The sequence below is a fragment of the Saccopteryx bilineata genome, chromosome 1 (assembly GCF_036850765.1).
Source record: "Saccopteryx bilineata isolate mSacBil1 chromosome 1, mSacBil1_pri_phased_curated, whole genome shotgun sequence".
NCBI lineage: Eukaryota > Metazoa > Chordata > Mammalia > Chiroptera > Emballonuridae > Saccopteryx > Saccopteryx bilineata.
This window is the reverse complement of record NC_089490.1, coordinates 43,656,026-43,673,162: the sequence shown is the minus strand read 5'-3', so window position 1 is coordinate 43,673,162 and position 17,137 is coordinate 43,656,026. Positions and strand designations below refer to the sequence as shown.

The window sequence follows — 17,137 nt, the reverse complement described above, 5'->3', positions numbered from 1 at the left end:
CCTCCTCTTTTTTACAGTTGAATTCTAGTTTCAAGGCTTTATGATCAGAAAATATGCTTGGTACAATTTCAATTTTTCTAAATTTGCTGATATTGTCTTTGTGGCCCAACATATGGTCAATTCTTGAGAATGTTCCATGTACACTAGAGAAAAATGTATACTCTGTTGCTTTGGGATGAAGTGTCCTGTAGATGTCTATCATATCCAGGTGTTGTAGTATTTCGTTTAAGGCCACTATATCTTTATTGATTCTCTGTTTGGATGACCGATCTAGAGCCGTCAGCGGTGTATTGAGGTCTCCAAGTATGATTGTATTTTTGTCAGTTTTTGTTTTAAGGTCAATAAGTAGCTGTCTTATATATTTTGGTGCTCCTTGGTTTGGTGCATATATATTAAGGATTGTTATGTCTTCTTGATTCAGTGTCCCCTTAATCATTATGAAATGACCATTTTTGTCTCTGAGTACTTTTTTTGTCTTATAGTCAGCATTATCAGATATGAGTATTGCTACACCTGCTTTTTTTTGGGTGTTGTTTGCTTGGAGTATTGTTTTCCAGCCTTTCACTTTGAATTTGTTTTTATCCTTGTTGCTTTTATTAACTAAATTAAATACTCTCTGTAAGCAGGGCCTTGTACTGGGCATTTTACACTTTCTGCATCCAGTGCTCTTGTCTAGGAATCACAGAGCACACCTAGAAGAGATAATCATTTCTATAAGACCTATTTTCCATGTTGTTATAAGCCCCATGCCCTATAAAGATTATCTTATAAGCTTTATTTTATGATTAGAAACCTGTTATACATATGATTATAGGACATTCCTTCTCAGAATTATTTTTTAATTAATTACTTAAGAATTACCCTTATTATTACAGAATTCTTGGTTATTAACCCCATATAGGCCATTGTTCTGTTAAATTTTACCCCAAAAGCATACTAAATATTTTACTACTATATAGAATTAATTTTGTAAAACCAGTAATGTAAATTCATCAAAAGCCCATTATAACCACTATTTATCATGGATTCTTTATTTAGACTTGGTTTGTTTATATTTTGTATGTATCATTTAACAAATCTAATATGTACATAACTAGATTTAAAATAAGAAACTAGAGAAAGGCCAAATCCTGGCCATGATAAACAAAAATGAGCCACATCATTTCTTTTTTTTTCTTTTCACATATATTCTTCAAAAGCAAATCATTTGTTCAACTAATTTACACATAATTTTTCAAGGACACATTTAGTGTGTAATATGAAATTAATCTTTGATGTGAACAATTCAGAATAGGATTGATGCAGACAAATATTCCAGAAAAGGTTCAGGATTAAATTAGTATTTTTTTCTGTAAGGAAACATTCCAGAAACTAGAGCTACCGGTTTGGAAAAAAAAAGGCCAAATTACATAGACCTTGTAAAGAGTCACTTCAATTTTCTCCAGACTTGGCACTTTAGCTCATTTCACTTCAGTTCATTTAGTTAAACCGTAAAGGCACATTTTGCTTAAACAAATGGGTATTTTTTTTACTAATTTTTGATAAAGGGCAAATTATTCCTGAGAAAAATATCTTTTTCAATGCACTTTCAATTAAAAAACATCTTGTTTAAAAATGTAGACTCATGCACTGTTTAAAAAAGTAAAACAAAAATTTTTGAAATAAAATTACTGAGGGAAAAGTCCTAAAGGTGGAGCATCAGCTGAAATTATCAAAAGAATCGTTACCCTGCACTCACATTCTCAAACCACAAAGTTAGCAGAATGAAAACCTGACCAGGCCCCCAGGACCAGAATCTCTGACCGCAGATGATTGACAGTGATGGGAGACCAATGAGGATCTGAAGAAATCACTGGCCTTTCTGTAGGACTCTTTCTTACCTGACTACCCATGCCTGGGACATGTTTGGTTGATATATTAATTTGTTTTCATTAACAAAGAATCAAACACACATGTAATTAACATATAATTATAATTTTACCAACCATTACATTGAATGTAGTTATATCTTTATAATATTAAATTGCAAACTGAGTGTTTTATAAACAAATATGAAATTAAGTGATTATTGTGAGGCTTAAGTTAACTCTTTAAATCACAGCCCCTTTAAAACTCAAATTCCCCTCACCCAACTCCTCATCCCCCACTGTAAAGATGTAGTTAATTTGCCTACTACTCTCTCTTAATGGCTTCCTGGCCTTCACTTTGAAATGTAGCAAAAAAGTTTACCTTAGCAGGAATGTCTGGGAAAGTTTGCATTGGGGAGGGTCTTGACCATTAGGGGAGTTTAAATCACTCTAGTTGTTAGTGAAAGCCTAGCCACAGACTCCGGTCCCAGCAATTCCTGGGAGATTCCTGACCTCTTGGCTGTTTTCAGAATTTATCAAGGACACCAAGCCTGTGTTACATCAAAAAGGAACTATGTTTCTGCAGCAGAATTGTCTCCTCCTGCTCATCATCAAGTCAGTGACCAAGGCCGCAAACCCCGATATGCTAATCTGAGCATGTCCAGGTGCAGGCAACCCCAATGCCAGTGAATGCTTGAACCCCTATGTCTAATGCTCCCTCCCACAGCTTGGGGCTAACACCCTTTACTGCTCTCAGCCCTCTTGCACCCAAGTGCTTTTAAAATAAACTTTCCTTTAGGAACACGCTAGTCTCTTGTTTTTGGTTCATCCCATAGTTTCTGCCTTTCAATTATAATTTGAAATTTTGCAGACTATCTGTTGTTTTGAATTTAAAAGATACATATATTTTAGTATATTTTTTCTTAATCTAAGACATACCTCTTTAAATATCTTCAATGTCTAAATGCAAGTATTCACAGTACTAATTTTTTCTCTTTCAAGTATGAATTAAATTTACAAGTAATTTGCCTGGGTTGTTTTTTTAAAGAAATATATTTAGTAAAGTAGAAAAAAAAATTAAAATAATTGCTTCTAGCTGTAAATTATGTAGCTTTAAGATAGGCTCAGAAATTGTCATTTAGAATGAGGGTAATTACTTTTTCTGAACTCTACTTTAATGCTCTATAATTTAAAATAATATGTTTCTGAGTCTCTAAAGAAATTATAAAGACCTGTATTTTTTTTTATTGCCTTTCCTCTGTTTTCAGTGATCCTTCATCAATTAAATTGTTTTTGGCTATGCTTTCTAATGAGGCAGGAAATGCAGAGTTGAGATAGGAACTTGCATAATGCAAACTCACATAGTCCATCTGCCAAGGCAAACCCACAGCAGTCACTGTAAGGGATGAGACCCACAGCTTGCTGTCCTTGGAGAATGGGCTCAGTGATATAATGCGGACATTAATATTAAGGTAATGAGAAATGACCTTATGAAGAGAAGGGACATTCAGACATCATCTAGCCCACGTTTACCTTCTATTTCACAGATAGAATTTGTAAATATTTTCAAAGAGAGAAATTCATCTTTTTCTCCTAATTCCCATGCACATGTTTAATTGCCCATTTCCTTGGTACAGCTTTGGCTTACTTTCTTTTGTTACCCCGTAGTGGAAACAGAGTTGTTAATGCCCTAACCTTCCTGTCTCCCACATGTGCAGCTGTGGCCTTGTTAGTTACAAGTGTGTCTCAGGAATCAAAAGAGCCAGATATGTGTCTACATTCCCGTGCAGGGTGGTAAATTCTTCTTGTACGATCATGTAAATCTCCAAGTGCAGTATAATAGGGTGGTGTCATAGTAAGAATTAAGCTTCTTGGATCCGGAAAGATCCTAGTTTTATGTGGGCAGCATCACTGGCAGTTGCAAAGTCCTCATAATACAAACAAGAAACTAAGCTGAGACACAGCGCCTGAGCCGCTGTGTGCCCATCTTCCTAACAAAAGGACCTGGCCCTTCGGCCAAGTAGATGGGGAATTGACCTTTCAGGGGTGTGTGTGTCTGTGCACTGTGCTCCACCAGAAACCCAGACGTGGGGCTGGTGGAAGAACGCCTTCCTCCACCACGGCTGAGTGTGGGACGTGGCATCAGTACGCGGAAGGGGGGTTCGTGGCCGGGAGAAGAGGCCCCTATGTGGGATGTATGGGGGTGCTCTATCAGTGGGGCCACCAGGGGATTCTCAAAGGGAGTGAGAAAGCTCCATGAGGAGAGCCCAGATTTTGGGGCCTGGTCTAGGGCTTCACAGCTGGATGATAAAATGGGGAGCAGGATCTCCCCGAGTCCCATACCTTGCAGAGCAGAGACTCGCTCCCGGGGCTGTAGATGGGCAGGCAAGCATTAGCCGCCATTGACCCAGCTCTCCTGCGACGTTGCTAAGAAACGGAGGCGGAAGGAGGCTGCCTGCCTGTAGTACTTAACTGGAACTGCTGTAACGCGAAAGTTAATCGTTGCTTTTATAGAGAAAGCTTTCTGAAAAAAGAGAATCCTGCGTGACCTCAGAGCTCTATGATTTGTGAAAATGGAGTTTTTTTGTTTGTTTGTTTTTGTAAATAGTGTTCAGAAACCAGGGGAAAAGTGACTTCTAAGTGGAAAAGCAAATGGGCTGAATTGGAATAATCTTGTGACAAATGCACTAAAGGGTTAAATGACTAAATTCTGTTCAGGAAAAGAGTGCCAACGGAGATAAAAGGAGAGGGGATATCATTGTGGAGTCTCAGAGTCTGGACATCTCAGGAAAGAATTTCCTTGTGGGCCACTTGGGAATGTTGTCTTGAGGCCAAGGCATCTGGGCCTCGGAGAGAGTCCGGAGGGAGCCCGCACCTAGCCAGGCCAGAGGAGGCTGGGGGAGGGCATGCAGGGACGGGGTGAAGCCAGAGGTGACCCGGGGGAGGGGGCACCCCACAGGCTTCCATAGGCCAGGAGGACCCAGGAGGGGCAGGAGTGCAGAGGGGGGCTTTACAGGCAGAGCTGTCAAGCAAGTGTAAGCCAGGGGAGGCTGCTCCAAGATGGCCAAGAGCAGTCAAATCCCCCTGAAACCTCTTCCGGAGGCTGACGGCCTGCATGGGAGTAACTGCAGAATGGCCCGGGAGTGGGCCGCGTGGGCGCTTGTCCCAGCGGAAGTGGCCGGGTCTCCCGCGCTAAAGGCATAGGGCAGGCCACCGGGTCCAGGCCTTCTCCCAGTGTCCACAGGACTTGAAAATGAACACCTCTCATATCTCAACACAAAATATTTTTCTGATAGTGATTGGTAATATTTTCTTATCTTCCAAACCAGCCTTTAAAAAAGTGAGCCTAATTAACTGCTGAACTATTTACAATATACTTTTATCTAAAGTCATTTACGAAGTTGAAATTCAACATCAAAGCTGCCTGAGATAAAAAATAATCGACATGAGAACCCAAGGAAATCAAGAATTAAAGGAGAATTTTAGATTGCAATCTAAAAACATGCACTTTGCTGGCATTTCCCTGTTCTACTAAAGATGCGGTGTTGAGATCCTAGACGTCCCGGCCTGGGGCTGGCTGCACGGGCACGCTGCCTGTGAGTTACACGGGCCCTGTGTGCAGGAGGCCCGGTGTGCAGAAGCTTAATGTAAGATTCTGCTGTGGCTGTCTTATAGTTCTTACTGACTTTGCACCGGGGCACTTGGAGTTTCCCTTCCTCAGAGTCCTGCCCAGCCTTCTGTGTTCCTCTGGAGAGCTCTGTGCCTTTCCTTTGTCGGAAAGTCATGCTTGAGAAATGTTTACCGAGGTGGAATGTTTGAAGTGCAAAGTTTGGAGCCTAGTCCATGATGCTTGATTCAAAGGTAAAAAGAAGAAAGAAAAAAAAAAAAGGAAGAAAATAAAAGATTTTTAAAATAAGGGGTAACATTAAAATTAGAAAGAAAAAACTGTTTGCCACACAACAAAAAGAAGAAGAATGGTCAGTTGTATCGATATAGCATCATGTCAAAGCACTGGGCAGATACTTAGCAGAGATCAAGGTGAATATTGAGATCACAACAGGAATTCATGGCCTCTAAAGGAAACATTTTTTCTTTCTGTTATGTCACTGAAGTGGCAAAAAGTCCCCTGCGCTCCTCTGCTCCATCTCTACTGCTCCTGTGACATGAGATGCTGTGCATTCCAGCGCTGAGACCTCGGTCTCTGATGCTAATTACTGCTTAAAATAATTAGAGCTTCCTGAAGAGGCGCTAACTTCATGTTTGCAGTAGAAAGACTGAAGATGAACTTGGGGCATTTCATAATCCTATTCTTTGCAAACTCACCAATGTATTTTTAGCTTAGCAAAGGAAGGATACTTTGCTAAAGAAGGAGGAACCATGACAGCCAATGTGGATTTATTTTCTAAAGACAAATAACTCCCACTTTCTTAAGTTCACAAGTGAGGGGAATGACCTTGACTTTAGAAAATCATCTGACAAAATCATGTGCTAGCCTGTGGACAGAGAAACAAACACAGTGTTTTAGGACAACTAGGTGGAGTCAGAGCTCACAGAATCAACAGATTAACAGATGATTTCCAAATGGGCAGGAGAAATGCAATGGCATTTAGAAAGCCTTAATCCTTGAGTCCATTTTATTTAAGATTCTATCAATAATTAGAATAATGACAGGCTTATAAAATTTAGAGATGACACAAAGTTGTGATGGTCAGCCAACCTGCCCTATCAGACAACATCTCAAAGGATAACTTTAGATTGGAACACTGTATGAAAACACGAATCACTTGAAGTTGAATAAGAAGTAACATAAAATCACATACTTAGATCTTAAATTTGAAAACAGTGCATAATGAGAAACATCAAATTTTAAAAAGTTTGTAGAAGAAAGATCCAAGGTTGTTAGTGAATTAAAAACTCAAAATGAATCAACAGTGTGATATGGATGCTTTAAAAAAAAGGTGATCGAGGGAGACTTGACTTGGGACAGTGAACACACAACACTGTGTACAGAGAGGTGTTGTAGAATTGGGCACCTAAAACCTGTATTATTCGTTAACCAGTGTCATCCCAATAGATTCAATAAAAAGGGGAAAAAAGAAAGTAAAAAGGTATTGATTGAACTTTAAAAAATGCTACCTTGGGCTATATTAGTCATGTGTCTGTGTCAGAGGTCCAAAAACATTTTTGGCAAAAGTCAGATAGTAACTCTTTAAGGCTTTGTATGCTCTACCATCCCCATCACAACTATTCGATTCTGTTGCCCTGGCTTGAAAGCAGCCAGGGAAAACACATAAACGATTGAGGGGGATTGTGTGGCGTGAAAACTTCATTTATGGACACAAATTTGAATTTCAGATCATTTTCACATGCCTTGAAATATTCTTTTGATTTAAAAAAATCATTTAAAAATATACCTCTTGCCTCTCCCTCCATCAAAGTAAAACCCATTCTCCCTTGGGCTGCACTAAAACAGGTGGCAGGCACGTGGCTGGCAGGCCACAGTTTGCTTATTCTGATCTAGATCAAAAGATGCTACACTCCGCTTTGTTCAAAATCCTCCCCAGTGAATGAGGGTCATTGAAAAATTAGGTACGTATTTCTTAAGGGTGATGATCGTGGAGGAGTTGGATACACTTACTCTACAGAAGAGAAAACTAAAGAGGAGGACCATGGGTATTGAACAATACTGGGAGGGCTGTCACACATTCATAGAGGACTTGTCTTTCTCTGTGTTGTTTAGCAGACCAAGAATGATGACAGAGAGTCACAGGGAGGCAACTTTAACTTAGCACAAGGAAACTTTTTCTACCAACTAGAGCCGCCCCACCATAGAGGTAGTTGCCTCTTAAAGTTGTTCAACTACCATCTTTTGAAAATGTTGCTGAAGGGATTTAGAATAACATTTGGACTTGTTTATTAAGCAGCTCTTACCTTCAAAAATCCTTAGAACTTCTTGATTAATATACTTCTTTATTTCTTCAAATGAAACCGCATCAGCCTAAAGAAGAAAAAAAAAGGTCTGTTAAAACAGAGCACAGCACAAATGAATTGAGAATAGAAAGATTGGGTTGGCATGCATATTTGAAGCTTCTATGGAGATACATTTTTCAAGCAAAATGCTTCTGGCAACTAACTATATTAAGCAATAAATATCTTTTGTTTTGATCAAATGCTAGGACGAAGTTGAAGTGCTAATTGCTTTAAAAGCTGTGGGCTGAAATCATAACCAGTGATGTGAATATATTTCCTATTAAACGGAGAAACAGAGCTTCATATAATTAGGAGAGGCATTTCATATTACTTTATTTTCTACAGTTACAGAATCTGAAGAATGTTATCATGCTCTTAATATCCCAGGCACCATCAACTTCTAACCATTCCCTGGACATGGGTAAAGTCGATATTCAACTGATACTAGGGCTCTTCAAGGGAAGACATCCTGGAAGAGGACTCTACATGTGCTAGATTATTCTTTAACATGTTTTATGCATGGGATAAAGCTTACTAAGCTTTGCCTGTTCCATGGTAAAGTTTATTCTGTAATTTATACTTTGTAGGCCTATTTGCATTAAGCCATTTTCCTTTTAAAGAGAAAATGCACATAGGTAAATGATGTCAGCTGAGTCTTCACTTATTGACAAACAAATTTACATGACTTTGACAAAGAATCTAACATTTATAAGAGTAATGTCTACTCTAGTCCTTGATATTTTAAAAGGGAGCTATCATTTTTCATGAGGGCTAGGATTTCAAAGTATTTCATTACTCTTCTTTGTATTTGGTGGTTATCTTCTAGGGGTGAAGAATTAAAGACAATGGGATGGGATCAGAACATGACGGTTTCTGTTAGGACACAGTAGTTCCAAGAATACTCTGTTTCAATATTTTATTTTCACTGTTTATGAGACAAATGAACTTGAATTAATGCATCTCATACCAGTCATTGACACAGCACCGAGAGTTCATCCTACAGACTTTGTTCAAGTAGAATTTAGGGAGAGTGGGTAAAAATAAAAATTATGAAAATTTTGGGAATGCTCACTTTGGCCCTATATCTGGTAATGACTGATTATCTGAGGGCAGCCTAACTCCCTAAGCTTACTCCAGAACTCTCCTTTCTTCCTGACATGGTTATTTTCAGGTTAAGTTCCTCTGTGGAAAGGTCATCCACCATGCCTCCTTAGGATATTAATAAAGACAAGGGTTTCTTTAACCACACACTCTTGGCCCAAATGGTCTCCGCTTCAGAGAGCTACTCCTAGAAGATCTGTTGTCCTGATATTCAACAAAATGAGGTTTTAAGATGAAACAGACATAGAACGTATTTTCTGTGTAGTGTAAGGAGACAATATAGATAGTATTTAAGAGCACGGCTTTGGAGTCAGTCGAACCTGGGTCTGATCCACTAAATAGCTGTGCCCTTGGACAAGTCATCTTTCAGTTCCTGTATTTATTAGAGCGGTGTGGAAGGACACACATCCTCCCGGGTTAGATGTGAGGATCCAATGAGGTAATGTATAAGTGCCTAGCAGTGGGTCTCGTACATACCTTGAAAAAAATGAGAGCTATTATACCCTCGTAGAACCAGTTTAAGTTCATTTTGTTAATTTTGAAAGAATGATTATTTCTTTCGTTGGAAAGGGATATGTGGTCAGTGCCAGCAGGAGCACCGGAGCTCACAGTACCACTTACCGGAGTGCCGGGGATGCCTGGGGTACCCGGAGGACCTTGGTGCCCAGGCGACCCCACAGAGCCCTTGGTTCCGGGTGGGCCCACAGGCCCTACGGCTCCCTTCATGCCTGGAAGGCCTGGCTTTCCCTGTTCGCCTTGTGGGCCTCTGTCTCCCGGAATTCCCTGATCACCCTGTTGAGAAAAAATTAACAATAAGAAATGATCTCTTCTAGAACTGCAATAGCAGTTAAGAGAGTCTAAATTAATACTGGCATTTACTAGCTGCAGGACCCTGGGTAAGTAAGTTACATTTTCTGTGCCCAACCTTCCTCTTCCATAAAGTGAGGATATTCATAGTATCCACCAAGCAGGGTGATGCTAAGAAATCAGAGTTAGCTCAAGTAAAGTGCTCAGAACAATCCCTGGCATGTTGAAAGCACTCAATAAAAACTTAGTGACGATGTCATTTGTACTGTTCCCACTCTAGAATAATGATACTTTTGAAAGTCAACAGCAGCTGTCACTTCAGGCCAGGGTCTCCTTTGCAATAATAAAGGAAGATTACCAAGAGGATTTTATCACTGAGATGTTTTACTCAGAAAAACTTCAAGACACTCAAAATGCCTCCTAAATCATGTGCCATACTTTTTCTTGTTCTTGTATATTTGGTCTTTATTTGATTCTGTGGGTTGGTTTCTGTACTCATGTTTTATGTCTCTCTGTGTGTGTGTGTGTGTGTGTGTGTGTATGAGAGAATGAAAGAGGGAGAGATAATTAGGTCATGGCAGGTGTTTCAGATATAGATATTTCAAATATTCAGTTCCACAACTCCACAAGGTGATGGCCTTACCAAATATAATGGAATGGTACATTGAGACTACCTTATATTTCACTGCATTATTCTTTTATTTGTGGCTTCTCTGCAAAAGTCCAAACTCTATTTCTCTTGGTTACAAAATAATGAAAACAAATGGACAATTACAGAGACCTATTTAATCATGGAATAAAGAGGTAGAAAGAAGTAAACAAATGGACCTAATTTCAATGCCCCTGTCTTAGTTATAAAAATGTATCTGCATATAAGAATATCTACCCTGCTCACATGTACAGAAATATGTGAGATTATTAACATAAAAAAGAAATAAAATACTAGCACACTTTGATCAATACTTTGATCATATGCAGAATAAACACAATCTTTAATGTATTGAATTTATTTTATAATTTAGGCACAAGGATGTTCATTGTAGTAATATTTATAATATAAAAACTGGAAAAAACCTAAATACCCCCAAAAAGGGGACTGGGTAAGTGAAATAAGGTATATCTGAATAGTGGAATAACATGTAGCCATGAAAGGTAGCTATAGATCTATATTAACTTACATGGAAAGATAGTGATTTTATATATATATATATACATATATATACATATATATATATGTATATATATATGTATATATATATGTATATATATATATATAAAATCATATATATATATAAATCATATATATATATAAATACATATATATATATATATATGTATTTTTCTGAAGCTGGAAATGGGGAGAGACAGTCAGACAGACTCCCGCATGCGCCCGACCGGGATCCACCCGGCACGCCCACCAGGGGCGAAGCTCTGCCCACCAGAGGGCGATGCTCTGCCCCTCCGGGGCGTCACTCTGCTGCGACCAGAGCCACTCTAGCGCCTGGGGCAGAGGCCAAGGAGCCATCCCCAGCGCCCGGGCCATCTTTACTCCAATGGAGCCTTGGCTGCGGGAGGGGAAGAGAGAGACAGAGAGGAAGGGGGGGGGGTGGAGAAGCAAATGGGTGCTTCTCCTATGTGCCCTGGCCAGGAATCGAACCCGGGTCCCCCGCACGCCAGGCCGACGCTCTACCGCTGAGCCAACCGGCCAGGGCCAGTGATTATATATTATGAGGCAAAAAAGTCATTTACAAACAAATTATGAGTCCACTTTTGAAAAAAGTATAAATTCATTTGTATTGATATATTAAATACTTGTGTGTGCTACGTATAAGAGTGAGGAAGATGGAACTAGGACCAAAATATCAATAGTACTTGTCTTTGTGTCAGGGGGTAAGGTAGACTTTTCTTGATTTCTTATTCATATTATCTCTATTTTCACCTTTCCTTCAGTTAGCACAGATTATTTGTGGAATAATAAATAAAAACTAGTAAACTTGTCACCAATACACAAATGTACATGCACACAAACGCACACACACACACACACAAGCAGTAGCCCTCATAAGAATTCTTCAACATAGTGATGTTTGAGTAGAGTAGCCTGTGGCAATGGACTATCTCCAGTTCCACTAGGAAATGTTCAGGCTCACTAAAGAACATAGTGGGAAGTTGCACTAATGATATTAACAACCAAAACAGTGAAAATAAAAGCATGTCACTGGCCTAACTAGTAACTTATACGTACGGTGGTCTCCTCTAGTTCTCTGCGCCCTCACACCAACCTCCTTACTCAGTTCAGTATTTTACTGGTTCAGGGGATCATGACTAGGGCAACTTTGCTCCCCAGGAGACATCTAGTGATATCTGGAGACCTTTTCGGTTGTCACTTTGAAGGTAGGGTGGTGCTACCCCATCTAGTGAATGGAGAGCAGGGGCATTGCTAAACGTCCTACAATGTGCAGGGAGGGCACCTGCAACAAAGACTTACTGCCCCGAATATCAACACTGTTGAGGCTGACAAACCTCACTCTGGGTAAAAGAACATGAATGATGGTTATAGTAAGGATAAGTGCCTGGCACAGGAGAATAAAAAGCGTTCCAAACTGAAGCAGCAAACTTGACTTAGCTGTGCATTCAAGCCAACCATGTGGGTGTAGCAGCCACACAGCCTGCTTCTGGAGCCTTTAATTGTCCCATTTTATGTCTAGCAGAGCTCTACAATCAATCACATACACTTTAGCCTCTCTATCCTGGGGGATTTGAAAGGGGTCTACATACATAATTGTGAACTCAAATGATGGGACAGTTGTAGCGGACAGACTTAACAAGCAAAATAGTAATATACATACACGTTCTCCTTTGGGGCCTCTATCTCCAGGCTTACCCATGATGCCCTGAAAAACAACATCAACACGAAAAATCACTGCTTGTCAAGATTTCCCCTCAGTCTGCTCCATCAGGTAGTCTGCTGTCAGGCACTCTGCAATCTTGCAATAAAACATTTATTTTAAATGGTATTTTCCATACCTGAGCACCTTGTAATCCATCTTTTCCATTTATTCCCTGTAAAGACAAAAAATGATTAACATTTCTAATTCTGCACCAACAGACATGGTTAAACACAACAAAAGGGCAGAATTCCAAAGACTTAATCATATTTCGACTGAGATTTGGTGACGCCATGTGGAGAAATGGAAAACAACGTGGACAGAAACAGACAGCTCTGAGTTTCAGTTCCGACTGCCACTTAAGAGTTCTATAGACTTCAGGCAATTTACTTAGCCTTAATAGCATCAGCTTCTTCACTTAGGAACTGAGGATTAAAAAAATGGCTTTAAAACTAAGGATTTAGTGCAATGACAGAAAATGCCTGGCTCACTGCAAACAGGCAGTTGGGTGATTTCTCTTACTTATTCTATTCGGTACATTCTGAGGGGCCACATCGTGCGGGGTGGCTGTTGTGTGGCATTTATCGCCACCTCCTAACGATTTTTTCCAGCAGGAAGAGTCATTCTCAGTAAATGGTCTCAGTTGCTGCTGGGGAAATTTCACAAACATGGCCAGAACATGATCTTAATATGAAATAAACTGTCAAGCCAGAGGACGATTGTTATTTTTCAGGGGCAAACATGAGAGGAGAGTAAGAAATCTGTAATCAATGGTGTTTGAGAGTATTAAGTAGTGGCTTTTTATTAGTAAACGGGCGGTTTCCGGAACTTTATCAGGCAGACCCAGAGGTGGTAATAAAGCCCAGTCCTGCTTGGAGGTTTATAAGATGGGGGAGAGCTATCAGCTGGGAGATGTGAAAAGGAAAATCACTTGGGGGTCAAATCAAATACCCAGAGTCACACAGCAGATGTGTTTTTGAGATTTGATTTGAAGAGAGAGATCAAGGTGAGGAAAATGATGTCTTAGCCAGCAGGCAATTACATGGACACGCTCCTTTGAAAAGCCAAGAAGGCTTTTATTGTGCGCCGGGGAACGGGTTCTGTGAGGAACTGCAGACAACCACATGTGTCCGCTGCTGTAAATTACACCGAAATCTGTCACAGTTGAGAGCCCGAGCGGAGTCGCCCAACCTCTCTGAAAGATCCCGGGAATTACCTAGAGTGGTTTTACTAAGAACAGGTTACCTGAAGTGTACAGCTCAAAGAATCTATGACATCCGGAAACACAAGCAACAAGGATGAAGCTGATTAAGGAGAGGATGTGAAAGAAACAATTGTGTCACTTGAAAAAAAAAAAAAAAGATAAGTCTAGGTAAAAATGTAATTCATGTCGTTGGTAACAATATAAGAATAATAATGACCCTCGTAGTCTTTTTATTATTTTGTTTTGGTTTTTTTTTTTGTCTCATAATTCATTGAAGACTGGCATGTGCATTCTTTTTTGTATATGAAGGTGTTACTAGCTTTTTTTTTTATGGGGATCCTGTTTTCAGAGATTTTTACAATAATCTAGGTGTACTGTAACTTGCCTCTCCCTCTCTTCATCTCACTTATCTGGAAGAACCCACTTCTGGGTATAACCAACTTTCTGTCCATTGCACATCTGCACCCGAGCAGAGCACTGTGGTTGGAGAATACCATGGATTCTTGCTTGCGTTTTCCAATCTAAATGTAGGATGGCAGACTGCAAGCAGCCCTCTGTGTTACCAGCTCTCCCTCTGTATTTCCTGATATGCCTCCCTTCATTTCTCTCCAAAGTATTCTATCCTCTCTCACATATTCCCCTATCTGTTCAAAAGTCCAGCATTGTCACCCTGTTCTTCATGTTCAGCTGATGACCTCGAGTCTTCTTTCATTGAAGAAATAAACAGGAGCGAACCAGATCGTCCACCAGATCCACCAGCCACAGGCATTGGTATTTTGACTTCTGCCTCCTGTCGGGGATGAACTGCCCCATTCCTTGTTCAGACCAATTTCCATTTGTGAGAAACTGCCAGTCTCCTCCTCCTACCCAAAGTTGCCTGCACTCTTTTATATCATCACAACTTCCTCTCTCAACTGGATCATTCTTATGAAGATACTAGCATGCTGGCATGTCCCCCATCATGACTTCCCTGTTGCAAAATCCAGTGGAGAATCATCAGCTCTCATGTCAGTTGTCTGTTTATTTATCACTCCCTTCTTTTGAAACACTTAGTTCCCTTGACATTCAGGAAACTCCATTCGCCTGCCCGGTCTTCATATCTCATTGGCTGCACTCTCTCAGTCTTTGTGCCAGCCCCTCTTCCCAACTATTCAAGTATTTTCTTCCCTTCCTGACCACAGTGACACCATTTCATCCAGGCTCCGGTTTAAATACCCAGACTGTCCTCTCCTTTAATTCCAGATGTTTCTGTCCACTGCTTACTTGACATTGCTCCTTGGATATCTGCTAGTGACTCAAGATGACTGTGTCTAAAACATGATTCTTGGTTTTCCCTCCCTAAACCACCATCTCCAGTTTTTCCCATCTCACCGAACACACCCTCTGACAAGGTTGCTCATCCCCCAGACCGCAGCTTTGGTTTGTGTCTCTCTCACCCTCCACATCTTGTCCAGCAGCAAGTCCTGTTGGCTGTCCTTTCAATCCGGAATGCTCCTGACCACCCGGTTCTCACCGCCGTTCTCTCTTGTGGGGACTACGGCAGTCCCTCTATGTTCTGTCTGCTTTCACCCTGCTTCCTACCATCTGCTCCCCACACACTAGTCAGCGTGAACCTTTAAACGTAGTGCGTTCATTTTCCTTCCCCTCTACAAACACTCCCATCGGTTTCCATCCAAACTCTGTTCATGACTTAGAAGTTCCTTGTGACCTGGCCACCGCCTACCTTTCCTTCAGTATCTTTCCCACTATTTCTTTACCTTAGTTCATTCTGAACTTCATGCCTTCTGCAGTTCTTTAGGCACACTATGCTCCACTAGCCACTTCTTATTCTTGAAACAATGTCCTCCTACCCACTCAGCCCCCCTCCTCCTTTTGGTTTGACCTCTCACTTTGGGCAGGTTTTGCTCAAATGGTATGCCTTTTCTGACCACCTTAATACATGCTGCTCTCATGCTTTACCTGGCTTAGATCTTTGTCTACCTAAAATTGTGTGTGCGTATTTATTTGTTGTTGTCTGTGTCCCTATCCTAGAATGTAAATCCCATAAGTTGTTATCACCCAGAACAGTGCTTAGCATGTAGTAGGTGCTCAAGAAATACTTGTCAAATGAACAAATTGCTTTTTTTGCCTAATCCCCTGGTAACCTAATGGTAAGCATTTATGAGGTGGCTTACCAGGGTTGGAAATGGGGAGTTGGTAAGAGAAGGTGAGGGGGGAAGAATGAAACTAATATTTATTGAGCGCCTCCGAGGGGCAGGTACTGGAAATGTTCACCCTATGTCATTTTATTTAAGTGGCTCACAATACCTTTGAGTCATAATTCAAACCGAGACCTTCCTAATGCTAGACTGCAGATGCTTCCCATTCTTCCACATTGATTCTCTGGGGAGACGGCTGCCAGAGAACGCGCCGACCCTCAAGGTTTCGCAAAGACACTAAACTGGCCTCGTGAACTCTGTGCTGCCTGTTTATATTTAGCACCTTCTTCTCCTAACAGCACCCCCTTCTCCCACAGACCACAGCAAGTACACAAGGAAAGGGAGCAGTGTCCCTCTGTAAAGAGAAAACTCTGAGACTGGGGTATGTCCTATTCATCTTTCTATCCCCTCCCTCGGGGCCCAGCACATCCTTAGCAAACAGCAGGGACTAGGTGAATATATGTTGAACTGAATTAGTAGCAATGACTGCTACAATGTCACAGCAATACTATCTATCAGTAGCCAGAGCTCTTTAGGACACAGGGGATGATGCCGTTGGCAGCAGTGATTTATGACAGTGTAAGAACAAGGCCCAGGGAGAAAGGAGGGAACCTGAGCGAATAGATTCTACTTCAGTCCTTAGCTTAACACGCAGCTGTTTCATCTGTGAGTCTTCGGTTTCTTTATATTTTAGGATGTGATGGGCCATTTTACTTTTCAACCCCACTGAGAACATTAGACTTCAGAAACAATGAGTTTAGTTTCCTGACACTTAAAACAAAAGCGCTCACCTTTCTCTCCCTTGTGTGAGACATACTGAGCCAGGACTCTCAGCGAGAATCCCAGCCCCAAATTCATTGGCAGAGCCTTCAACTTGCTTCCTTAAAACTACTTCTGTAAGTCTCAGATTTTCTGAGGAGGTGGGGAATGCTTAGAATATGTCTCAAAATGGCAGATTGTAAGCTGCCGAAGTACTCACAGGCTTTCCTGAGGGTCCCTCTGGCCCCGGGAAACCGATGTCGCCAATGGGTCCTCTCTCACCCTGCAGACACGTCCACAGACATTAATTGCCGAGAAAAGCTCTGATGCGGCATGTGGCACAACACAAGCACAACGGTTACA

At 40.8% G+C, this 17,137-nt stretch overlaps 1 protein-coding gene across 1 annotated transcript in view; it reads right to left on the bottom strand.

Moving 5' to 3' along the window:
* The window catches only part of COL19A1 (collagen type XIX alpha 1 chain), a 329,506-nt gene that overhangs the window by 12,544 nt on the left and 299,825 nt on the right, over nt 1-17,137 (bottom strand). The window contains exons 43-47 of the mRNA XM_066252988.1: nt 16,995-17,057; nt 12,753-12,788; nt 12,575-12,619; nt 9,540-9,710; nt 7,779-7,845 (exon numbers count right to left, since the gene is read on the bottom strand). Coding sequence (XP_066109085.1) covers nt 7,779-7,845; nt 9,540-9,710; nt 12,575-12,619; nt 12,753-12,788; nt 16,995-17,057 — 382 coding nt within the window. The remainder of the gene's footprint in view (nt 1-7,778; nt 7,846-9,539; nt 9,711-12,574; nt 12,620-12,752; nt 12,789-16,994; nt 17,058-17,137) is intronic.